Source organism: Alligator mississippiensis, chromosome 9 (genome assembly GCF_030867095.1).
Source record: "Alligator mississippiensis isolate rAllMis1 chromosome 9, rAllMis1, whole genome shotgun sequence".
Taxonomy (NCBI): Eukaryota; Metazoa; Chordata; order Crocodylia; family Alligatoridae; genus Alligator; species Alligator mississippiensis.
Genome location: NC_081832.1, coordinates 16,923,830 through 16,950,462, shown reverse-complemented (window position 1 = coordinate 16,950,462; position 26,633 = coordinate 16,923,830). Strand labels below are relative to the sequence as shown.

Below are 26,633 nucleotides of genomic sequence, written 5' to 3'. Positions count from 1 at the left end.
AATGTCCAGTCTTCATGTTGAAGTCCCCTTTGTTGGTTCTCTCATATCCTTGCCTGAATGTCCCAGACCTGGGGCTGAAATCCAAAATCCCCAATTCATTTAATTCAGTAAAGGAAAATTGTTTTGTATGCTGCTTCAGAAAAGCTCCCTGACCTGTGTAAAGCCTAATTACGTACAAAGTCCTTTGGGTTTAAGGCTTCTATTTACTCAGACACTTAACACAGCCCTAGTAGCTGCCTAGCAGGGAGTCTTCTAAAGGAGTTATTGGGCCCATTATATTGCAGCAGTATCAATCCAAGCCAACATGGGGTCTCCTGCAAACTCATTTTCTGAGAGACTGTGCCCTCCTGTGGGCAGATGATGTTGATGTGCTCTTGTGGATATACTCGGATTAGATGGATACTGATGCGCTTTTGTGGATATACTCATAAGCAATGCACTTTGAAAACAGGTAACTGCAGAAGGGGAGCTGCCAGTTTCCCAGCATTAACAGCAGTCAGATTTCTGTATTCACTCCACTTCCTTGCGTGCCAGCCCCTCGCCTCTATTTGCAAAACTGAACTGCTTAAACTATCAGAATCCCTTGACCTTGTACCCTTTCTCTTTTTATTCTCCAGCACATTGCAGGACCTAAGGGATTGTCTTTAAAAATGTATAGTACAATCCTGTTCTCTATGTTGCTCCCAGGCTGGGATCTTTGCTCCTTGCCCAGAGCAAGTCTTTTTTAACCCATTGATAAAGCCTTGAAAATGAGAGGCTGCACTGCAACAGCTGAGCTGTCTTCCCCTCAGGATTTCTCTAGGCACTCACAGCTACAGGTAATGGTGGAGGAGATTACACTGTTCCTCCTTGGTATTATTGACAGGAATTGAGCAGCTTTGTGACAGCAGTTTATAGCAAAATCAGGCTTGTTCCCTGCTATAGAAACTGCCTCATCTTGATTGTACAAGTTCTTTCTTCACCACTTTGCTGTTCTCTTTTCATCTATATTGCTAGTATTAGTTAATAACTGAATAAAACTAGCCCAGAAAAATGTCCTCTGGCTGCTAGAAGCCTGAAAATCAGAATTCTGACTTCCTTTCTTCAAGAGATGAACAGCATTTTGGCAGGAACCAGATCACTGCACAAAAGCATCTAAGAGAACTCATCTGTGATGCAGAGAAAACTACTGGACTGTAACAGGGTGTTCCCAGGTGGGGACACTCCAGGCACAACCAGGTAAGCCTGATCTTCAATGCAGCCAGTTCTCAACCAGTTAAAGCCTAGTCATAGGTCATTCTGGAGTAGCTTTTTCTGTAGCCTACTCTGGTCCAGAATAAGCACATGCCTGTTCAGGAACCTTCCTGCTCTTAAGGATACAATTTTTCACTGCAGTGTTCACATGGGTGTTGCCCTGAACTCTTCTCCCATCCACACATAAAACCCACCTCATCTGGGTTTGCTGGTGTCTTAAACCTAGACCAGCAAGTATGGCTGAAGGTTGTGGGTTAGAGCTCAAGTTTCACATTCCCTTGGGTTATTAACCCATGGGTGGGGAGGGCGGGCTACAGAACATCACTCCACTGCTCATAGTCCTCTGGTCCCTTTCAGCAATTTGACCTGTGTTCAGGTGGGGAGACAAGTTCTCCCACATTTCCTTGGGAAAAAACCCTAGGGCATCTGAGCTTATTGCAGCACAAAAAAGCTATGGGATATGTCACCTCTGGTCCTAGAAACACAACCAAGTTGGGGCAGCACCAGGAAGGGCACTAACTTGGCTATGGCTTTGCAGGTGGGCTATTCACACCTGGGTTAGGTTAACCTGGGTAATCAGACATGGTACTCCAGTCATCTGAGTTGATTTTGGCCTGAGGTCTGTCTCAAACAACTGGTACTTGGTGGAGCACCATCTTTTCCTCCTATAACTAACATATAAAAAATGCCTTGCACAGCTGGTAGGGCTGCTGCACAAGGCTTGGGATGCTGGATATCCACCTACCTCTGTACTGGCCTACATTTAGAAAGACCTCTTCCTTTTAGCAGTAGGAGTAACATAATGTAAAAAAAAAACAAGCAAAACTGCTCTGTCTTCTGAGTACTTCTGGCTATATTGATGGTTTAACCCCTTCTCTCCTGATAAAAAAACTGAGTGGTTGCCCTCTGCCCTGCTCACACAACAGCCATGGTGAAATCTTGGCTCCTATGAAGGCAATGGTACATACATCTCTTTCATGAGGTCATAACTTCTCCTTAAGTTTCTGTCCCCCACAACCAATTCTCCTGTAGTTTTGGAGACCTCCCATCTAAACCTCTTCTGCTCTCATAGTGTTTTACTTTTCTTGAGCTTCTTGAATTGTATTTTGATTGTTTTGCCCCTCCCTAGCCTGCCAAAATTGCTGCTTCTGCCCAAAGATGGAGAGTTTGTAGTGTCTTGTAAAAGTGATTGCTGCCTGGAGACCACCTCCACACAGCAGGATTTGTTGTAGGAATTGGACAAACTAATTCAGGAGCCAATTTTTTCCCAAATATCAAATCTTGGCAGATCCAGTCCTGTGGTAGCTTGATCATCACTGATCCATCCTCTGTCACAGCCCGGGGCCCCTCCTTCCCATACCACCAAAGGGAAAAACTTCCAATTGTGCAGGGAATTCCAAGCTATTGATATTTTTTGTCCTGAATTAGTTTTGAAAAGTGAAGAGACTGTATTTTTCTGAATGGGAACATCTCAGTTTGGTCATACTGGGTGTGGGGCCTTGTTTTGAATTCGCTACTGAGTTGCTGCACTTCCCTTCTCATAATTTGGGTATCTCAAAGCCTTCTGTGGGTCTGGTTCTCTGGCTGCACTAAATCTCCTATAATGTGCTTTGTTCATATGACTTGTGATATATACAGCTCTGGTCCAGCCAGGAATGGGAGGGGGAGACCAGAGTGCAAAGCCCACAGGAAGGAATAGGGATGTGAGGAACTTCAGGAACTCAAGCAGACCTAGGTTAATGTGGAATTGACAGAAAAGGAGCATTTCTACGTGTCTTGACAACCCAAAATGTTTTGATTTAAGTCAACTGACGCAGAACATATTTTGGTTTTATGTTTCTCAACAGTGGGGGGAAAAAATCAAGCACTTTGGGGAAAACTTCAATTTAGCAGAAACTGCATTTTCCACTTTAAAAAAGTGCTCCTACCATCCATCCATCCTCATTGATCCATCCTCCTTCAATTGCCCTCTGGAGAGCTCAAGCTAATATAATAGAGGTGTTCAGGCAAGCAACAGCTGCTGAAAGCTAACTCCACAGAAGATAGGGAGATTCAATTTGTAAACTAAACTGGGAACAGTTACTGGGATAACAGTCTCTTCAGTGTCAAAGCTCCTGGGACTTCCCCATTGTTAGCAGTGAGCTCTTGTCCATTGTGTGTGCAGTATACACCTCAGTGTGTATTGGGAAGTTGTATGCTCTGCAGGAGGGAACAAAGGTACAAAACTCCCCTTGACAAGAAGGTCTGGCAGAGCAATGTGCTACTCTCAGAACTTGAAATATAACTCTAGTGTCTCCTGTTTCACCCTTTCAGATGCAGGCCATTGGGTCGATTTGTACAGCATTATAGATATGAGCAGTGGTTTCCACGACCTCCTCTATTCTCCATCGTGACCAGCTTGTAAGGTCAGCTATACTGCACGTATGCGTTCTGTGCAGAGATGTTCCTGGTCCTATAAGACACAGTCTGATCAGGCTATAACCAGAGTTGTTTGGTTGTTAACACAGAAGGGGAGTAACATTCATTTGCTCTAATTCAGTGGGGCTACATGAACTGCAGTTGCAATGCATTCCCAAAGCTGCCTCACAGGTGTGACAGGTGCACTTGTGGTAGTAAGTCTTGTAACATAATCATAGACTCACAAGGTTGGAAGGGACCTCAGGGATCATCTAAATCCCATTCCCTGCACAGATACACAGAATTCGTTGTTTCTAAACCACCACAGAGAACTGTCTGTCCAGCATCTTTCTGAAAACCTTCACTGAAGAAGATTCCTTGGCTTTCCTCAGAAGCTGGCTCCACTGTTCTGCTGCTCCTGCCATTAGGAGCTTTCTCCTGAAATTTAGTCTAAAATGGTTTTGTTGCTATTTAAACCCAGCAAAGAAATGAACCTGGTTGTTTTGCAGACATCTACCACACTCCATGCCAGTGCCCCGCGCTCTCTGTTGCTTGCTTCCCTCCAGCCAGCCGGGATCACACAGAAATATGTTTTAAAACGTAACTGTCTGTCGCTATCCCCTCTGTCATACTCATCCTCCAAGAACAGGGGTCCAGGTCCTTTGGCCCTTCTGCACCAACTGATGACACCTGCCTGGAGTGCAGCTGTGCATTCTGCTTTATGTCGAGTGAGACATAACATCATGGGCCTCAACTGTGGTGTTGGCAAATCTAAATCCTTCCAGTTCAGCATGGAATGACAGGGGAAATCTCACACTTCTGCTGTCCCCAGATAGTGTTTCTATCATGCAGGCAGGAAGTGTTGCGGCCTTATCATTGATTCCTTTATGTAAGAAATCAGAGTGTAAAAGGATCTGTTTGAATAACAGTTCTGTTGAGTGCCCTTGTAATACTGGCACACAAAGGAAAGATACCATCACTTCTAAAGCATCTGGGACAACAAAGTGCTCTGCTGTTACATCTCTGCATGGAAAGCCTTGCAGAAAGTCATGCCAGTAGTAACTATAAGCCTCACTGGCAGCAACTTATCCTGTTTTTTTTCCCAAGTTTTGCATTAGTTCCTGTATCTGGTGACCCTCAAATTGGCACTGTCCCTCCTCTCTGCTTTGCAGACCCAGCATAAGGCAGAACTGCAGTCTCTTCTCCACCTCCATGGACTGCAGCTTTGGAAACAATACCTCCCTGGCCCTTGGCTCAGGGTGATTAATAGGAAGCTGGTGGATTTCACAAAGCAAAGTCCTCTGTGATTTACTGTTATTTTACTGGAGGGGGACACAAACTTTGCAGGACAAGGCCTTATATCTGAGAACCTCCTATTAGGATTGTTTTTGGTCTTATGCTTCAAGCATGTAAGAGAAGACACTGTTTAGGTAACCTCCAGGGGCTTCTGGACAGACTACAGCTCTGACATGTTTCAGGCTGGTTTCTAGCCCAGGACTGCTTGGTGATGGCACTAGTGAAATGGATGATCACACTGAATGATGGATGAGAGACAGTTATCCATTCTGATAATGCCATGTCCTTTAAGAATTGATTGTTAGATGATATAAAGCTGACTGTGTGGAGAAGGATGGAGCTGTGCTACTGCTGTAGAACCTGCAGATGCTCAGTGGATAGACAGGAGATTTCAGACACTCTGGCGCCGTTCACTGACATGGAATTAAGTGAGAAAAGAAAAGTTCTGGACAGGACGGAGGGGAGAGGTTCTCTGTGGTTTAGGGAGTGTGTTTGCTTGGTGGCAGCAGGATTTGTCAGAGAAAGAGCAGGGAGAAAAATGCGAATAGCTCTGACAAATAGTGAATAGCTTTTGTTTAGTATTGTTACACTGGAAAGGGTTAGTAGCTTCCTATCGAAAAGGTCTTTGCTTGATAGAGCTAGTAAAGACAATGGGTGCACTAGGCGTTCTTCTTTCAGGCTAAGCAGGAAGAGCAATGAACTGCCCCTTTATGCAGTCATAGTTGGAAACAAGAGGAAGTTACTGTCCAAGGTTCTGACTTGCATCTGATCTGATTGCAAATATGGAGAGGCTAGCAGATTGCCTGGTGAGCTGGGCACAATGAGAAAGAGAGCAAACACTGAAGCCAAGAGAAACTGAGAGTTAGTCATGAGCTTGGCTTTATGGGGGAACAGTAAGACATAGCTCTTTGGGCACAGAACTGGCTGGAGGGGCAGACCTGGGGACTTCTGAACAAACTCCCTGCTACTGTTCGTTCCTTCTGGAAACAGGGAATAGGACTTTAGGTGCATTCTTTGTACATATACTGGGTTGCACCAAAGAAATACTTGTTTTTTATCAACTACTTCTCCTTTTAGTGGAAACCATCATGAAAGGCCGCAGACAGGCTCAGGACAACAATATTCTGTGGTATTACTAAGTGTGTAATGTGTTTATGTAATCCTGGGGTTTTCTGATGATCCTGCCAGGCCCAACTTATGTCATCCATCCTTCCCTCTGAATAAAAAGGGATGAATGAGACTTCTTCAGGAGGCATGTGACGGTGCGCCAAGGTGTTAGCCAGAAAGTTTTCTAGAGCAGCCATTTTCAACCTGTGGTCTGTGGACCTGGGGGGGGGGAGGCGCATGGGCTATGTCTAAGGGGTCCACAAAAGATGATTATGATCAATTAATAGAATGTGAATACCCACACTTACAATTCAAAGGGGTCTGCACCTCCACTTGAAATATCTTAGGGGTCTGCAAATGAAAAAAGGTTGAAAACCACTGCTCTACAGTGATTTGGGATGCTGTGGATGGTTTGGGCGGGTGTCATGAGACCTGACACCAGGAGTCCTTGCATCTTCATTTAGTAGATCCTGATGTTCCAAAGCAGGTAGTTCTCTGCTAGGAACTGCCCCACTCCAGTGTAACCACCACTTTGAGTCCCTGTGGTACCCTGTGTCATTTCAGCCCATGTGTGTGTTCAGCATGCAGCCCTGCTGAGGGGCTTTTTGGATGCAATTGTAACGTGAATGATTACCTACAGGGGAGCAGTCGGAAGCTACCTGTTGGAGCCAGTGCAGAACACTTAATAGGCATCTTCTGTCCTTAATTTCCAGGGCTGTAAGGGAGGACCTGTCTGGGCAAACGATTACTAATAAGAACAGAAGAGCTCTAGCACCCTGTATGGTGAGAAGTCCTGTTAGAACGGTACTATTAGCACACCGCTGTTAGTACTTGACTATATGATATAGTTGCACTGACAAATGACAAGGGATCCTGGTTTTAGCTGTTTAAAAATGGCAAATTCTCTGATAAAAATGTAAATTCTCTGAGATAGACCCCAAAATCTGTGATTAAAATGAAACGCCAGTATATATATAGTAATCAACTGAACACAATGTTTTATTGATATATTTGCAGTTTTAAAGAAATTTGGAAGCCTACCAGTGACTCAGTCACTATAATAAAATACATTCTAAATACTTATACATTTTGGTATTTGATTTTGGATTTTATCATGAAAAATCAGAGCTGCCCCTGCTTTCCTACATTCACCAGGATGTAGGTCCAGGCCCCTCACTTCCAAGCCAAAGCTCCTCAGCCCTGCGGGTGCCTCTCATTCCCCAACTACAGCTCCCTGGCCCTGCTGGTAACCCTGGCCCCCACCCACAGTCCCCTGCCCCATCCAGCCCTGCCAGAGGGGGCTGCCAGCTGCCAGGGCTACAGGGCCAGGGACCAGTGTCCGCTGCCCCTGCCCCCTGCAGCAGCACCCAAGGCCCTGGAACTCTGCCAGCCTGCATAAACATCTTTGCAAAAATGGAAAATCCATATGTTTCTCCATTAAGATGCGAAATCTGGATTTTTTTTCTGTTAAAAGGGAAAATCTGGAAAGGGGGGGTCCCATTTCTTCTGTGAGAAACAGAAAACCCTGCAAATGATATCTGCTTTGTGATTGATGCTGTTCAAGCAGTATGAACAGCTGTGTGGACAACCTGATCTTGCAGTGGAAGCGGATCTGTTCCATTCAGTCAGCCTGCTCCTAAATGCCTTGAAACCAAAATAAGCCATTCTTATTCCAAATTAAGGACCTGCAGCTCTTGTTAATGGCTGAACTAATGTTCATTAAAATCAAACGTTAATTCTTTGCTAGTGCAACATTCTCATCTAGACATGAAGATGTCTTGATCTCTAAGATCCACCATCTCTCATTTTCTTATCATGGGTCTGTCGTGATACAGCTGACAAAAGGACCCCAGATTGGTGTATCTACCATCTGGGCTGGCAAGTGCCCACAGGTGACATGGTTCTGTCAAAAGCAGCCTCTGCCTGTGATAAAAGAAGGAGGTTGTTAAAGGCAAGCAGCTGTCAGGCTACCTGTCACCACCCCCCTCCTGCTGTAGATGATAACACCAGCATTGCCTTCTGAACATAAATCAATCTTTGCACGAAAAATGAGCTTATTAGAGGGATATGAAGCTGTTTCCAGCCCTGTTCTGAAAGGCACAGCAGATTCCTAGGCTTGTCTGGTAGTAAAAGTCTCATTGACCATTCCTCTGGCACAGGCTGGTGTTTCTAAAACAAAAAAATGTCTTCCCTGAATATGTCTTTGCTGCAGAACATACCAGAGTCCAGGCCCCTCAGCTTGACCATGATGACTGCTGTGCTGAAAGCTGCTCAGACTTGTGTAGCTGTGTCAGCATTGGGGCTACTCTTATCTGGGTCTACCCCTAAGGTTCCTTAGGCTGTGTCCCAGGGCTCTGGGCACCTCACTAAGGGTACCTCTGTGCAGTAGGCTGCTATGTTGCATAGGCATACTCATGTTAGATTTAAATAAGATACCCTGAATACCAGAAAGCAGCCTTAGCCACAGACACCAAGCACTGTACAGGGGCTAAGTCACCTTACCTCTCAGGCACACCGAGATGCTCTATGACTTGTTTTCTTTGGGTATTGTAGGAATTTCCTGAGTGTCCCTAGAAGGCCTATATGCTCATTGCTGTGAACACTGCTGCCACATGCTACATCCTGCACAATGTCTGCAAGGACAAGAGAGAGACTTTTTACCAAAAGTGGGCTTGAGACACTGCTTTTTTGCAGGCCTGGGCAAGAGACACCTGTCCTCACTGGGGCTGGGTCCATTCAGGAAAGGGACGTAGAGGACACTCTGGGCATCCCTGTCCTCACATTGCAGGCTGATATGTGCTGCTGGGGTGGGGAAGGTGCCTCCAGGCTCTGTTGGAATGGAAGCATCACTGTTTGCTGTTATTCTTCTGTAGCTAAGAGTTGTACAGTTTATCAAGCACTTTGGGTCAGTTCCTCAGCTCTCCCTCCTACCAGCAGCCAGTATAGCATACAACCCAACCAGGTGATTAGTCCATTTACTCATATTAAAGTAAGAAATGCTTTATTCAAACTGTTGCTGGCATACCAGCTCTGGGTGAGTTAAATTCACAAGCTGTGACCCAGTTGACAAGAGCCATATGCAGACTCCAAGGGAGAACGGCAGTGAGCATAGCAGTATCCTGAGTATTGGAACAAGAGGTCCACAGTGCACTCATTTTCTTTAGCCCACAGTTCTGCAAGGAGAGACTGAACAGAGGACATCTCTCCAGGTCAGAAGTCCATGGATATCCCTAGGACCAATCAGGGGATATCCATCGGTCCTGGGGATATCTGTGGCTATGGAACATCTGAGTTAAATGAAGGGCTAAATATGAACCAAATGCATTTAAATAACCAGATGGCATCCAGCATATAGGAGATGAGTGAGAAAGACATGGGTAGAAGGGTAGGAGCTACAGGCCCAGAGAATTTGGGGATGGCACTGGAGGACCATCAAAACCTGACCTCCATGATACTGGCTTAATTTGCATTTTCTCTGCCAAGTGGGTGGGTTTCCAGATCAGGTTAAAACAGACCTTGGACCCCTACCTATGCAAGTCCTTCAAAGCACAAATAAGCCAGGGTTTAAGAGTCATGTGTGGGAAAAATTGTCGGTGGAGGGCAGGGATTGGACAAAAATCAAGTTAAGCCTGTACTGAAGATATACTCCCCTCTTCTTTGGGAGATATCTCCTCTACCCTTGGCTTCTTCTAAAGCTTTCCTCTCTTGCCAGCTTCGCAAGGAAATTATTCCACTGAGAGACAAATTTCCCATTTGGTGATTTCCAGCATCCTGCCAAGATGAAAGAAAATTTTTTCTGAATGTTATTAGAGGAGATCACGGTACAGCAAGCAACAGCAGGGCTGGGAGGACACAAAACCTCTGCTGGGAAGAAGAGTTTGTCTCCACGTGCTGGGAACATGCCAATATTTTTCCCCTTCTCACAGGCTGAGAAAAAGCAGCTGGTAGTAAAAGATCAGGTACTATATAAAGAGAAGTGTATAAGTGATTCCTGAGGCTGCATCCCTTTATCTCCAGGTGTAAATCACACAAGCATGCAGAGATTCAGCACCTTGGTACTCTCTCTGCTTCATTTGTATCTGGGTTTCCTATGTCTTTGCTGGTTTCTCAAGCAGGTGTCCCACCGTGCGCCCAAACTCTCCCTCCATCTCCGTACTGTGCTGGGTCAGAGCTGTGTTTTTTAGCTGGCTGCACTGCCCTGTAGTTCGATTTCCATATGCTGTCATTATGCTGCTGTCTGTTCCTTATTCCTTGTCTATAAATAGCAGGCTGCATGATTGTTCCTGTCCTGCACCTGTGACTGTGCATTTCTCCCCCTCTCATGAATCACTCCTGCCTTTCCCCTCCTGACATGACGCTCATGAGTGGCAATGACATTGGCAGCTCAGCATGCTATGGACGCATTCTTAGGTGCAACAGCAGCTCAGGTTGGGTGGCATGTGCACAAGACTGTATCTGGAAGCTACTCTCTTGCACGTGTCGATTCCTGAGTCAAATAATCAACACATGAGGACAGGACAAGTTACTGGGCAAGCCATTGCCATGTGGGAGTAAGGTGGCACCTATTCCAGCCAGCTTTGGTTGCTGCCTAAAACTATCTTGGGTGAATGACTTGGGTTTTAACCCTTATGGGCATCATCACACACCTCTTCTGCCCAGGGTGAGTAACCACCACAGACCATGAGGTATTGTGTTGGCATTTGTCTGGCTGTGTGCCCAGCCACTAGGGACTCCATCAAGTCCCAACCCCTGCTACATGTTGGCAACCCTTGCTGTGGCTGGGGACTGCTTAGCAGGGATAATGTCAAGCCCTAGATGGCTCACATGAATAATGTGAGTTTGAGCTCTATGGATGCTCCCTACACAATCCTCTTTACTGAATCCATGTGTAATGTGCCCATTTCCCAAGCTGTAGTCTGGGACAGCCCAGCTCACTAGGGACTTCATCAAGCTCCAACCAGTGCCATGTGGTGTATTGTGGTAGCCCTACCATGGTTTGGTGCTGCTTAGCTGCTGTAGGTATGGTGCCAAGTACCAGATGATCATTTGGTTAATCATTGGATAAGATCCACGTGGCCTCCATGGTCCTCTCTTAAGGTCATTGGAATATATGAGACTTCATGGAATCGATGGTGCAGTCCCTCCCTTGTGGACTGAGTTTGCTTATTTCTTTGTCCTTTTTGTTTCATGTCCAAGTTTTTCCCTCCCCATCTGCACTGCTGTCTCAATGGGAGTCTTCTGATGATTATGCAACCATGAAGTTGTCATCGTGATTGCCAATGGCTCACAACAGTCGCCACTATACTTTTGTCACATAGGTTGGACAGGCTGAAAGAGAGCCCCTTAAGGGGTTAACTAAATAACTGCCCAAACTACAGGTCAACCTACCATAAGAATGCCTGGGGTTGACCTGGTGCCCAACTGTGGCTCTCCAAACTACAGGCCAGCCTTCCATACAAATGCATTGGGTTGACCTGTTGCCCATGCAGGACTTCGAAAAATTTTCATCCAGACTACAGGTCAGGCTGCCATAGAAATACATTGGATTGAGGTGATGCCTGGCTGGGGCCCTCCAGATGAGAGATCAACCTACCATAGGTATGCACTGTATTGGGCTGTAGCCCATCCAGGACTTTCTGGACTATAGGTCAGCCTGCCGTAGGCATGCATAGGGTTGACTTGTAGCTCAGTCACAGTTCCACAGGCAACAGGTCAATCTGCCATAGGAATGCCTGGGGTTGACCTAGTGCCTGGCTTTGGCTGCTTGAACTACAAGTCAGCCTGACATAGGAATATGTTGGGTTCACCTGATGCCTGTGCAGGGCTGAAATTTTTTTCATTCAGACTATGGGTCAATGTGGTTTAGGAATTCATAGGTTAACCTGTAGTCTGGGGAGCTGTCCACAAGGGGTCACTCAGAACTGGTTTGCTGCATGTTGCAACCAAGCACTTGGCCATGCCCCCTGGCTTTCACAGATGATTGGGCTGGGTGCCAGGGCTGTCCAATCCCTTGTGCCAAGTGCATGGAGATTTTCAGGAGTACTGTTCTGGAACCTGCTGAGAACTGTGTGATGTCTAGAGAACAAGCCTGAGTATTGTACCTGACTGACGAGAGGAGGAAGGTGGATACTTGGCAGTGGGAGCTCTGGACTGGCTTTGGTTCTCCTATCCACTTTTCTTGGCATTCATTCCCCTGTTCCCAGGTGACCTCTGTGGCCTCCCTGGTGCTGCTTCCATGGCTCAGCCCATGTTCCATGCCACTTCCTTCAGGCCATTCTCACATGTTCATGGGGCTGCTTCCCTGGTGTGCACATGCCCCCCCAACAACCCTGTGGCCCCGTCTGGGCCACTCCTGTTCATTGTAGATTTCATAGATTTCATAGACGTTAGGACCGGAAAGGACCTTGAAGATCATCAAATCCAGGCCCCTGCCCCAGGGGCAGGAAGTCAGATAGGGTCAAAGGACCCCAGCAAGATAAGCATCCAAATGTTTCTTGAATGAGTCCAGAGTAGGTGCCTGCACCACTTCTGGAGGGAGTTTATTAGGGGCTTGGACAGTAAAGAAGTTTTTCCTTATGTTCAGCCTAAAACAGTCTTGGAGGAGTTTATGACCACTGGTCCTTGTTATCCCCCAGGGCGCTCTGGTGAACAGACATTCCCCCAGATCCTGATGCACAGGTCACCCCTGAGCCTGTGCTTTTCCAGGCTGAAGAGTCCCATGGCTCTCAGACTGTCTTCATAAGGCCTATTCTCTTGCCCTCTGATCATGCACATGGCTCTCCTCTGGACTCTCTCAAGCTTCTTGACATCCTTTTTGAATTGTGGAGCCCAGAATTGGATGCAGTACTCCAGCTGCGGCCTCACCAAGGCCAAGTACAGCGGGAGGATGACATCCTGAGATTTACTTGAGAAGCATCTATGGATGCAAGCAAGAGTTTTGTTTGCTTTACCAGCTGCGACATCACATTGGTGGCTTATGTTCATCTTGTGATCAGTCGTGACCCCCAAGTCTCTTTCAGCCATGGTGCTAGCGAGCGTAGCACTGCCAAGTCTATAAGCATGCCTTCCCCCCCCGAGGTGGAGTACCTTGCATTTTTCGGTATTGAACACCATCAGGTTTATATCCATCCACTTTCTAAGCTTGTCCAAGTCAGCCTGGATCACTAGCCTATCCTCAGGTGTGGATGTAATGCCCCAAAGTTTAGTGTCATCGGTGAACTTGGCCAGTGCGCCTCTGACACCAATGTCCACATCATTGATGAAGATGTTAAAGAGAACCGGTCCAAGGCCAGAGCCCTGGGGGACACCACTGGTTATGGAGCACCATAATGATTTGCTTCCATCGACTATTACTGTCTGGGTCTGACCTCGGAGCCAATTTCCCAGCCATCAGACTGTGGTGTAGCCGAGGCCACAGTTGGCCAATTTTTCCACAAGGAGATCATGGGACACCAGATCAAAGGCTTTTTTGAAGTCCAGATATATGATGTCAATCTCTTCTCCCTTGTCTAGGTGATATGTCACCTAGTCTTAGAAGGAGATAAGATTGGTCAGGCAAGACCTACCCGCAACAAACCCGTGCTGGCTGTCCCTCAGGAAGTTGCGATCAGCCAGCTTATCAAGAAGGGTCTCTTTGATAATTTTCTCCAGAATCTTACCAGGGATTGAGGTCAAGCTGATTGGCCTGTAATTCCTGGGATCTACTTTCCACCCTTTCTTGAAGATAGGTACCACATTAGCCTTCTTCCAGTCTTCAGGTACTTCACCTGAGTGTCGCGAGTTTTCAAATATTTTTGCCAATGGTTGGGTTGTAACACCTGCCAGCTCCTTGAGTACTCTAGGGTATAATCTGTCAGGACCAGCTGACTTGAAGGTGCCCAGCCCCTCAAGGTGTTCCTTTACAAGGTCTACACCAATGCTGGGTATAAATATGCCCTTACCCTGGCCATCCCGCATCATGCTATAGGCAGGGCGGTCCCTTTGGGCTGATGAAAGAGTGATGCGAAGTACCCATTAAGCAGGTTGGCTTTGTTCTGGGTGTCGGTTATCAGTTGTCCCATTTGGTTCAGCAGGGGTCCAATGTTACCCTTGCTTTTTTTCTGACTCCCTACATATCTGAAAAACGGACTTTTTATTTTCCTTGATATGTGAAGCCAGATGAAGCTCGGTTGCAGCCTTCGCTTTCCTGGTCCACTCCCTGCAGGTACGGACCAGTGCTGAGAACTCCTCCCCTGTGGTGATTCCAGCCTTCCATCCTTCATAAATCTCTCTTTTTAGGCATAGGAGGTCCTCAAGTTCCCTGCTGGGCCAAGGGCGTTGCTGTGCCTTTTTGCTACCCTTCCTCTGAGATGGGATGGACATCCCTTGTGCTGTCAGGATTGCTCCCTTGAGGAGCAACTACTCCTCTTGGACTCCTCTTCCTGTCGAGTCATGATCCCTTAGGGCCTCCACAACAAGCCTTCTGAGCTTATCAAAGTCAGCTTTCCTAAAGCTGAGGACTTCTGTATTGCTGACTGACTTGCCAGCTTTGTGATGGATAGTAAAGGTGATCAGCTCATGGTCACTATCACCCAGCTTTCCATTGATTCTTAGGTCACTGACTAGGTCATCTCCTTTGGCCAATACCAGGTCCAGCAACGCTTTACCTCGTCAGCCCATAGACTTCTTGAGTCAGGTAAAGCTCATCCACGCATGTGAGGAAGCTTTGCGACGGATCAGATTTGTGTAGTCCTCAGTCTTGGACCCTGCTCCTGCCGAGAACCAGGGTGACATCTAGGGGACCTCTTTGCCCTCTTCCCAAGTCTGTCACAACTGCCCATACCCTCCGTAGGTCCTTCCTGCACTGGTGAGAAGTATGTGCATCTGACCCTCACAATGGCAGCAAAGGTTGAAAGGTATCTGTGGGGCTCTTGGGATTACCAGTGTTGCAGAACCTCCACCAAACACAGTGATAAAGCAACGTCTCAGGCCCGCATCTTGAGTTACAAACCTGAAAACTGCTCCCCACCCCTTTGCCCCCCAGGACCTTGTGCTGTACAGGCAGTGTTCTGTCATGGGGGCAGGGAACCCTTGCATTGCTCTCTAGTCCCAATTTGCAGCTGCTGTAGCAATGACAGCTGTGTGTCTAATTTGCTGCTACTGGGGGGATGGGGCATTTCCTCACAGGCTGACTCTTTTGTAGGAATCCCAGACTAGCCACCTAATCAAACTCCTCTTAGATGAAGAGGAAGGCCATGCTGTCTCACAACCTCCCCTGCAGTTGTGCTGTTGTTAGCAGTGTCTCACCCGTGGTTCAGCTCCCTTCTTCCTGCAGATTTTCCCTCCTCTTCTGAATGCTTGCTTATATGCTGCATGAAGGAAGAAGATGACAGTTATTGATTTGCCACTGGAAAATCAATCATGGCTCCGACAAATGCCGCGGCCAACAGGTAGGTTTGCCTTCAGCTGAATGAAAACTGGAGTCTAGTCCAGAGCATTGCTGGACTCTTGGATGGTTTGGAGCCCACCAGCAGCTCAGTGCTGAAATGCCAGGAGTGCTGGGCATGACACTCACTGGCCACTCCGAGTCATTCATCTTTCACAATTATTATGTGGGAAATAGCAAGGGGCTTGAGGGCCTTGTGGATGGATCCTGGAATCAATTCTGCATGGCAACTCCTCTCCTGAGAGAGGCATGATCTGGGTCAGATTTCAGAGAGTCCCACTGGTGGCATTTCTCACACATAGGGGGAGTGAAGGCTCAGTGGCTGGCCCTAGCTGCATGACTCACTTTTGCAAAGTGAGCCCCTCCACTCCCAGTTCCCTCTTGCTTGGCTTCCCCATGCTCCATGGTTCCCTTTATGTATGGGATGAGGAAGAGAAGACTTTTACTGCAAGGTCTAAGGTGCCCAAGTAGGTTGAAGGAGGTTGGTAGGTCAGACTGAAGGGAATGGACTCCTAAAAAGTCATTTCCCTCATGCACCCAGAGAAATGTAATAACATGAAAATCAGAATATTCAGGAGAGAGGGAGAAAGAAACTCTGCTTTGCATAATTGCTAGTAAGCCCTTGTTTGCCAGCCCTGTATACAGAATGTCTTGGTCCCTATTGACTCTCCCTTTGCTCTTTCCAGCACAGCTACAGGGAGGTGGGCATCCTGCTGCTCTACCTGGCTGTGGGAGTCTCTGTGTTCTCTGGAGTGGCCTACACAGCTGAGAAAGAGGAGGATGTTGGTTTCGACACCATCCCGGCCTGCTGGTGGTGGGGTACAGTCAGCATGACCACTGTGGGCTACGGAGACGTGGTGCCAGTGACCGTAGCTGGCAAACTGGCAGCTTCAGGCTGTATCCTGGGCGGGATCCTGGTGGTGGCATTGCCCATCACAATCATTTTCAACAAATTCTCCCACTTCTACCGCAAGCAGAAAGCCTTGGAGGCTGCCGTAAGGAACAGCGACAAGAAGGAGCTAGAGGACACTGAAGATTTTTCCAGCCAGAACCAAGACTCGGAGGCTCTGAGTGAAATCTTCCAGGAGGGAAGCAAGCCAGACCGCCAGCGCCTGACCAAAGATACCCTTCCTGCTCACTGAACACACAGCGGCTAGAGCTGATGATTCCTACATGGTGTTTTTTCCTAAACAAATATAGCCTGGAGGTCCAGGTCGGAATGGTACTGACTCTTTTACCATTGCTGACTCTTATGCACTGGAAGTAAACAGGAGATGAAACACCCCACATGATGCTCACACAGTGCACTGCCCTTGTGCTGGGACAATGAAGAAAAACTACCAGAACTAGAATGACAATAGCTCTGGGCTGCCCCAGACTTACAAAAAATCCATCTGGCCTCCTTAACACTGTGCACAACATCTGACAAACTTCTCTGCCAGGCAAAGGATAAATCAAGAGTCAACAAGATATGCCCATTAGGTCCTAGCTGTTTCTGACCCTTGCAGTGGTGACAGCAGGCAGCAGCTGTATCCATTAGGACATGCACTGAATAACAGTATTCACTGTAGTAATGGCAATAGTGTCAGAGCCCCCAAATGCCAATTAGGAAATAAAATTAAGTTACCAAGGACTTAGAAAAGGAAAGGGTGAAGAACCAAATCAAGAAGCAGAAAGACCTCTGGCCTGCTGGTCTGCCTGGCCACCAGTAACTCCTTCCAAGGTCCTGCAGCCCAGAGTTCTGTCTGGCCTATCACAATGTCAGTGCTGAGCACTTAGCTCCCGTTTCCAAACCCACCACTCTGAAACACATGAGCTCCAGATTCTACCTGTGTTTGCAATAGGAATATTTCCTGGGGGCTGGGACTGGGCTTTGGAGTGTGGTGAAATAATCTCTGCAAAGAACTAGTCAGAGGGACAAGCCTAAACCTGACTGGTTGTCTCACAAGTACCCAACCTGACCTGATATTAAACACTGGGTCCACAGCTTGCTTTCAGCTTCCTTCCTTGGGAAATCCTAACTGATCACTTCCTTTCCATTCCTTAGTGGATGAAGAGGAGAAATGAGGGTGGTAAAGTGAATGGTGTCTACATACCATGTGGGATCACAGAAAAGGTAACATCAAAATATATGTTTTCTTCCAGTGCGTAGCTGAGGCTGGAATGGTGCTCAGATGTCCTTGTAAGAGCCACAATATCAGCACATCTGTTCGCCTTCGTTAATGAGAATGCGTTCACTTAGGCAGCCAAGTGTTGTGGCCGTAAAAGAGCACCCTGCAAAGAGCAATGTTTTGGAGAGCCAGAGAAAGCAGTTCGCCAAGGCTCTGTGGCACCATGTAGATAGTTCCAGGAGAGCTCTCTGTTAAGGAGAGAGGTGATTCCCCATCCTTCAGTGTTCCCTGGGCTGGCACTGAGTGGCATGGCATATCCTGAATAAGCCAGCATGCCAGCTAGCTGAACAACTGCCCATAGCCAATCTGTCAGTCTTGCCATATCTTTCAGGTTAGGCTGGAAGTGGGTGCCAGTGCTCTGATGGGCAGACACATGGGAGAACAGCTTTGCAGGGGATCTGACAGACACAGAAAGAAGAGAAGATTTCACCACTGTGTGGACAAAGCCCCAAAGCAGTGAAAAACCCTGGCTTTTACCTAAACACGTGCTCCAAGCCCATATGTTGGTGACCTCCAACAGGTTTTCTTCTTTGACCTTCATTCTTAGAGGTTTCTGGAGAAATTCTCTTGTCCTGGTTGCCCAGCTGCATGCAGTGGCCATTTGGGAAATGAAACTCAGAGAACAAGAGCTATCTGCTGGTTCCAAGCAGGTCCTTTGCGATCACAACACTTACTGCTGATTCAGCCTCCTTTCTCTAAGATTTCCCCTGCTCTCCAAGCTGCTCTTTTCCACCCTTTCTTGCCTTCCTGGATGCTCCTTGCTCCTTTTTCTGACTCCTAAGCTTTCCAAACTGTTCCATGGCTTTTCCCAAGCAGCCACACCCCTTAAGTTTCTTAGATGTTCCCTACTGCTCTGCTCTATCCCAGATACTTCATGGGGAACAGAGCCTCTGACCTCGCCCACCAGTCCTTGTGCTGGGGTAGTAGCTCATCCTTCAGTGGGAGTACTGTGATGATCCAGTGCTGCTCCACAGAGGAATCCCTTCCTCTCTGTTCTTCCTTTGCCATCAGTCTCTTGCCTGTCTTCACTGCTGACTGTCTTGGCTGGTACCAAGGAAAAAGTATTCTGTGCTTAAATATCCATCTGGTGCTAACTCATGTGAATCCTCATGTGCTGCACTGGGCCCATTGTCAACACATCATGTGACACAGATGCCATAACTTGAAAAATGTGTTTCCTGGCAATAGATTTCCCTGGAGGGCCTCCAGATGGCTAACCTCCCAGAGGCTGGAGCAGCAATCTATGCTGAGACACGGTGCCCGTAATAAGTAGGTTCTTAGGGAAGGTGTGGGTTGGGATGTCATGAGGTTGGCCACTTTCCTGCTGTCAGTCAACTGTATGCTGTGCCCACCTTGCACCATTCTCCACTGGCTCTATCTCATGGTCCCAGATCACTTCAATCTTTACATCTCCTTTTAAAATGATAGCATACTCAGCTAGTTCCTAATTCAAGTGACTCAAAATGGGCTGGGCTGATGCCCATTGTCATTCATACCCAGCAGTACCAGCATGAAGGTGAGACTGAATGCTTCCTTCAGCTCAGCATGCCAACATCGCACAGTAGGTGTGCTGTACCTGGAGGTACCGTAGATCCTCCCTGAGAATACCGTTCTGTTCCATGATATTAGATCACTGCACATCCTCAGTTTAGCCCTTCTAGGCTGCTGAACTACACTGCTATTTTCAATTGGTGTGTGACGACTCTTCCTTGCAGACTCTTGTGTTCCCTCCCCAGTGCCTCCACCAGGGCCAATGGAGTATCTGCATGTCATCAGTCATGTAGGCCACAGAGAGAGGAGGTCTTTGTCTAACCTCAGCTTGCTGTCTAGGTGCCTCTTTCTTTGAAAGACGGTCTCCTTTTTTAGCAGAAACTTGGACTGGTCTTGTGGTGACTGCCCTCCCCCTCTTCCCTCACCAGAAGGATACTTCGGTGTTGTCCTGCAATCAGATGGAGAGCTCACACTGCCCTGCTGCCTAGCCTAAGCAGTGCTCCTCTGGCAGTTACTATAAACACTAAACTATAATGCCCCTGGTTTCATGACCTTCCAGTTGACAACCTGCATGTGCCTACTGCCCTTGGAAGGGTTGTGTTGTGTATCACCAGTGTGCAGCACACTTCTCCAGTGTAACATGTCTGTGTATCACTTTGCAGCTGGCTGCTGAGTCCAGCTGGAATGGCACTGGGTGTTGATCCAACAGCAGAGCTGCAACTATAAACAGCTGAACAGCTGGCAGCCTTCTTCTAGTAGTGCACGTAGTGCACACGTGCACACAGCACCTTGGATCTTAACACCTTCTTCTTTACTGGAAGCCTTTCTTCTCTCAGACACTGTATGCACTGCAGCTTCTTTCTTCCTATGGTAGCTGCAGCATTTGGGCATATTCCTTGCACATTGCCTCTAGTCTGGGTTTTTCTGTTCTATTGTTGTGTCACTTCCTTGCGCCTGTGCGTACAACAGACCATGATGTCTGCATTCTCACTCTGTCCCCTGCCTCCTGTCTTCTTTATCATCTCGAGCCTGTTTAGTTGTTCGAGTGGCTGTCATTTCCCTTTCCATTTGCCCTCCTATCTGGAGGCATTTCTCCAGGGTTAGTTCTGTTTGTCCATAATTTTTCTTGTAAATTGGAAACAAGTAACCCTCAAATGATCTCCTCTTTGCTTAGGGAATCTTTTACATCTCCAGATCCTTATGGAAACCATATTGCTATATTCACCAACACAAAGGTGTTTTAGAAAATTCTGACTTTAATTAAACTTTTCCCATCTCACAATTCCTTTTTGACCCACAGTCTGGGACCCTCCTGCCTCCCAGTCTGGAAACCCCTGATGGGGCTCTGTTGATGTCCTTTCACTTGTTACCTGCACACCAGTGCCATTTCCAGCTCTCTGCCCATACTCTGCTGTTCTGAGTAGGAGCCCCCACCTACTCTTTCAATTTTGCAGGTGTCCCTTTCTCATGTCTTCTCTCTATCTCCAAGCTTGGTGGGGCTGTGAGGGATAATCTGGACATCAGACCTTGAAAGTTACTATTTTCTCTGCCCTGACAGCCAGCAGCAGACAGAAGTAACCAGAGAAAGAGTCTATTAAAGACACATGGAGCCAAACAGATCTTCAGTGGAATGCCAGTGACTTCAGCAGAGGTGCAGCAGAGAGCAATTTGGCCCACTGGCCTATGGCAATGCAGTGAGACATTTTCTCCACACAGATACAGCATCTCAGAGCCTTGAAAGAGGATCATTAACTATTTAACAGGCACTGCTGTTTTGACATGTCTGGAGATGTAGGTCAGGCTTAGCTGATGCAGCTTACTGTTAGAACGAATGGGAGATCAGACAGTTTCAAAGTGGTTAGACACATTTCATTGACTAAAGATGAAACAACGATTAGCTCAATGAAATTCCAATAACGTTTGATTGTGGGAGTTTGCTTCTGCCCAAACCCTTGTGAGTCCTCTCTGCCTATGGATCATCAGGTGTGTTATTTTGAGTATCAGGATACAGCACCTGCAAGAGCTTTACACACAGACTTAACATTGCAGGCTGCAAGAACTGGTATACTTCCCTGCTGATAATATCACTGTAGCTTTGCTCCATTGACTTCACTGGGATAATTCATGGTGCCTTCCGTGAAGCCTGGAAAACAGCCTTGGAGCGATTGGGGTGGGGGTGGGGATATGTGTTGGAGCTTGAGTAGCCAGGTGTCTCCATGGGAAGGAAAATCAGTGGCTGCAGTTACATTTGTGTTGACTGGGGATACCTCAGGTCCCATCTGCCATAGCTGGGCTCTGTACAAAGACAGCTGCCTTGTTTGCTGGTTGGCATTCAGGCTCCTGCTTCATACTCCTTGGTAATGTCACTGAATGAAAAAAAAACCTAACAACAAATTTGCTTTTCTAAAAATAGCAGTGTTTCACCCCCAGGCCACGTCCACGCCGCCTAAGCTCATCCCGCCGTCAGACAATGCATTGCCTCTTCTGAGGCTCGCTTGTCATCGGCACAGTGCACTTCCTGCTGGGAGTTAGCAGGAAAAGGCGGCTTAGACTGACAGGCCACCCCGGGGTGATGAGACAGCCAGGCTGGCTCAGGCAGTGCTGGAAATGCATTGCTAATCCCTGTCCCCAGCTAGGGCCCAATCCAGAGCCCAGTGCAGACAAAGGCAGCTTTGGCTATTGGATCCAGCAGACTCGGAGCAGGTCTCTTAAGTGACTTATAAAGGAAGCAGCTTTCCTCCTGACAAAGAACCTCATGCCCAGCAGACGGAGATTATGCTGATCTCACAGCAAATGATTTTAATGTCCAGTTTCCCAAGGAACCCAGCAGGGTGTAGGGCCAGAGCACTAGTCTAGGCTAGGGGGAGGAAGAAACACTCAGCTCCCACCTCTTGGGAAACTTTGACAGCAGCCCTCAGCAAGGGCAAGAGAAGGCAACAGCCATGGAAGATGGGCTCTCTGCCCTGTGGTGGGGACAAGCTGGATTGTTGCCCCCTCCCACAGAGCCTTGTCAAACCACAGCCAGGGATAAAGCTGCTCAGCCCCACGGGAAAGGCTCTGGTCACAGCAGTGAAGGGGCTGTTGTCACTGTTACCTCCTGTGGGTTGTGAAAAGCCATGTTGTAGGATCCAGCTCTCCTTGTGCAGGTAAAGCCAACAAGACTTAAGCCAGCATTTGTAGGCCTGTGGAGAGACTGCCCTGTGGGGACTCAGGGTGGGCTGGGGCACATTTTTAAGCAACAGCAATAGCAATTATACTTTGAGGACTATTTCCCCAGTACAGGAGCCCTAGGTCTGACACACTTGTCATGATACAGTCATGTATGAGCCACAATGTGACTGCTAGCAACAGACAGGGCAGGAGAACAAAAGCTGTCAGCTCATGAAAGGCACTGCCATTTCTTGTTAATGGCCCAGGTTAAAGGTTCATTTTCCTCTGAAGCAGAAGCAGCTGGAGGGGATGGGAGTCTGAGCACTTTAACATTTAGGGTTTGTAAGCAGGGGCAACAGCTGTTCCAAGAGCGGTGGATGCAATTTTGTGGATCAGGGTTAGGGAAGCTGCTCCTCTGTAGCTGTTGGGTCCTTGACACTGGAACAGACCATCCGCTACCATAAATTCTGTACAGCTCTAGTGACTTTAGAGGATCAACACTGATCTCTGTTAGCAGAGCAGCTTGCCTGTTGCAGTTAAGTGCAGCAAACAACTGCTCAACAGAGGTGCCCCACGGAAATCTTGCTGTATTTGACACTGCCACCCTACAGATTTCCTCTTTTTCTGTCCTTGGCTAACCACATGGGAAATGCTAGCTCCTTTCCCATGAATGTAAGCATTGTCTCCTTATGATGCTCATTAAAGGTGTCACATCTGCATTGGATGTGGTGACAAATGTCTCTCTCAGCTGATTGTAGTATCAGAGCAACTGTACCCAATGCAAAACCAGCTGCTTCCCCCAAAAGCTCCTGCAGCAGCAGTGTGACACAGAGAGGAGTTGGGAGCTCTCCAAAAGAGGAACAAATCCCACCTAGTTTGAGGTGTCCCCCGGTCTGCCTGGCTGCAGATCGGGAGGTTGTACCATGTCAGCCCCAGCCCAGCCTGGCTCAGCTGCTAAGCTGGCTGGTCCATTTGTGTCTTAACGACAAGCTGCACAAACCCAGCAGGATGAGAACAGGTCTGACCTGCTGTTTCATCCTGTGGGTGCTTACATGGGGGGAGCTGTCCTATACGTATGCCGCCTAATGGCACATCCAGAATGCCTGTTCACTTGCCCTTTCCTGATCTGTCACCACTTCTCTGCTTAGATGAGCTATGGGATTTATGCAAGTGGCTGCAATTGGCTGCTTGCATGAGCAGGGAGCTGAATTTCAGGGGGCGCCTGCGACAGAACCCGCGTGCTTTGACAACCTGCCCTTCACTTGAGAAATGGCTGGTGAGCACAGGCTTGAGCGCATGCTGTCCGCCAAAGCGCACCATCAAGCCGTGCATGCAAAAGGAGACCGGGGGGAGGAGCATTGGGAAGGTCAAAGCTCTACAAACACGCATGGAGCCGCAGTCGGTTTCTGCTCCCTCAGCCTGATCTGCAAAAATCACATTAGAACTTCAGTATCAATTCCCAGGGCTGATTAAATCATCCAGCCGCTCCCCTGCATGGGGAGAGGGTTAGGAGGAAATTGAAAAGGGATGCACACTAGACCTCAGAAAGCAACAGAAACGGTGGGGGATTTAACTTTGATTCTATTAATTTATTCCCGTATATGGCCTGTCACTGTACTGGCCCTGGGCTCTCTGCCAAGCTTCCTCTGAGAGCCTGGGACTGGTGGGTATCTGCAGACCCCTTCTTATTAGAGTGTGTTAGGTCACACAGGTGAATGTGCTGCTGTTGCAAGGGCCCCTCAAGCTGCAGAATTGCTTCCCCATCTTTTTGTGTATATCCACAGATCCCCATATTCCCCCTGATAGTTGGTGTCTGGGCACCATGATGCTGGGAGGGAGGGGAAGGAAAGCAAGGATATGCCCCCAGAGAGAGGGCTCTTCAAGGAGGCCGGGGCTGGTCTTGGCAGCTCTAGCTTTCCTCCTGCAGAAACAAAGGCTGCATGTCCCCGGGCAGGTTGTTAGGTCTGTCTGAGCTGTGCTCAAGGCAGATGTGAGGAGCTGGGGAAGGTCCTCTCAGCCACCTCTGTGCTCCTCCAGCCCTGACTACTCTCAGTCTCACTAGCAAGAACAGCTTGGTAGCTGGACTGCTTGACCAACTGGAGGCTGCTGGAACTGCTCTTGCGCTGGGAGAGGAGACGCAGGTCGGACTGCATGCTGTGGTGCCCCCAAGGACTCCTCTGTGGAAGATGGAAGCTCAGCTAGCAGAAAAGGGGCCTGATCTGACCCATCATGTCTAAGTCTACAATGCAAGGGATTGCTTACAATTTCCTGGATACTAGGAGCTTGGTGGTTACTGAGCCATCAGGATATATAACAAAGGCTGATTTCAAAGGAATCAAATGGAGAAATTCTGGGCTTTCCCATTCAGGTCACCTTCAGAACTGAAGCATGCAGCAGCATTAATGACCCGATGCCTTCCCTGGTTATTCATTCCCACAGGGAGAGGCAGGCACTTCCCTAGGGGATGGGATGTACCTATGCATACACTGGACCTAAGCAAATATGGAAATCTGGGCCTAAGCCACCCCACACTCACCCACGCTCGGTTGTGACAATGGTGTCTCAACCTAAGAGCAGCTTGTCTAAATGAAACAGCAGCAGAGAAAACAGCTTGGCAGGCAGTTCTAGCCTCACTGAAGGCAAAGCAGGAAAGGCATTATGTGGAGGGGGTGCCTGGTAAACCAACTCCAAGAGAAGCCACCACAAGGAGCAGAGGGAGCTAGACATGCCATTACTATCCATCTGAGTCTTCCAGTATTACTAAGTCAGCATAGCCTCATTCACTCCTACAGCAAGAAGTGACCACTGTTTCTGCTCTGGAGTTTACTGGCTCCTGCTAGTTACTTGAAAAAAGGAAGGAGTTTCCCTTCTCTCTGTAAATATTCCAGTAGCCAAATGTATTTAAATGTGAGAGCGACATAACTGTATTCATTATGAGCATTATGCAAATAAGTAAAAAGCATGTAAAGTAATTTTCTATCTATGCATGGGGATGCATACTGTAATATTTTATTAAAGATTATTCTAAGGGCACCACTCTGGAATCTGTTTCTTTATACATGCAAGCTCAGAGCTTTAATTGTAAGCAAGAGGAAACTGGTTCATCTGGGGCATGATCCTTAGTCTGGTTAAAAAGCTGGGTGGTAAGAGGTGAATTCCGTGATGCCAGCAGGCTTTTAGATTCACGGCAGTGCCCCTGTGTACACATGGTGACATAGATCTGAATGGTATTAGTGAAAGGTGAGTGCAGTGAGGAGATGATCTGGGGGCAAACTCCTTTAAAAGCAGTCCTAGGTATTCAGGCCAAATTTCTTTTTTCATGAGAGTTTACCAGGTAACAACAGTGCGTAGGAACACTGCCTCATGCATGGGCATCTCTGACTTTTCAACTGTGCTCTTCCTCACTCCTCTCTCCTCCTCCCCACCTTCACTTTGGCCTGTGAAGAAGAATATCTTGTCCTCTAGCCCAAGTCCACGCGCCGCTTCACATAGAGATCTCCAGTGCACCTGTCCTGGAAGGCTGGAGAAGACCATGCAGGGAAGAGAGATGCAGCTGCATGTTGCTACCTGGCCAATTTAGCATGAGATATCTGCCATTATATTACTGCACAGCTCTAATGCATCTCCAAAGCCTTAGGAACAGGAGTGGAGCTGGGCTGGGTGCTGGTGTGGGAGGGATAAGGGAGACATCCAGAATGGCTCATCAGGAAAGACAGTCATCTCACCATTGACATTAAAAAGCAAGGATAACTTCTAAGGCATAAAACAAGCCCCACTTGAACCCTGACTCTTCTATCCCATTAAATGCCTGTGAATGCTTAATAGCCCAGTAGCAGCTGTCAGAAATAAGCAGCAATTTGCAGGGCCGTGTTTGTAAGAGACTGCACACTCTCTGGGGTCAGCGCAGTCCTGGGAACATGAGACCTTAGCTTGACAGCATGGAAAAACCCAGCACTGATCTGTTCTTGGTGGTTCCAGCAGCCTGCATCTACAAGCGGTTATTTCTCCTAGTAACCAGCTCTGTTCTAAAAGTAGCTTTCACCCACGCCTCCTGGGAACGGCCCTGGTCTGAAAATAGAAAAACTCCGTTTAAAAACAAAAACAAATTGAAGTTACAAAACTGGAAGATTTTCCTCATCTGGGTCTCAATGGGAAACAGCCCATTTCAAGAGACCTTTGCCAGTAACCAGCTAAAAGATTTTATACATTGCACTCTACGTTCCCAGGCATTATTCTCTCCAGTGTGCCCCTTTGCAAAGCTAGCAGATCAGTAATTAATGGCCTTCTATAAATCAGCAGCAAGGAGGAGAGAGCTGTCAGGCCCTCTGTGTAGTCAGAGGCATTAAAGAACCAATTCCCCTGAA

At 47.7% G+C, this 26,633-nt stretch overlaps 1 protein-coding gene across 1 annotated transcript in view; it reads left to right on the top strand.

The window, feature by feature from the left end:
- KCNS1 (potassium voltage-gated channel modifier subfamily S member 1) overlaps window positions 1-25,302 on the top strand; it is a 35,202-nt gene extending 9,900 nt beyond the window's left edge. The window contains exon 3 of the mRNA XM_019484580.2: window positions 16,144-25,302. Within this exon, the coding sequence (XP_019340125.1) occupies window positions 16,144-16,599 (456 nt within the window). The 3' untranslated portion in view covers window positions 16,600-25,302. The remainder of the gene's footprint in view (window positions 1-16,143) is intronic.
- The last annotated feature ends 1,331 nt before the right edge of the window (window positions 25,303-26,633 follow it).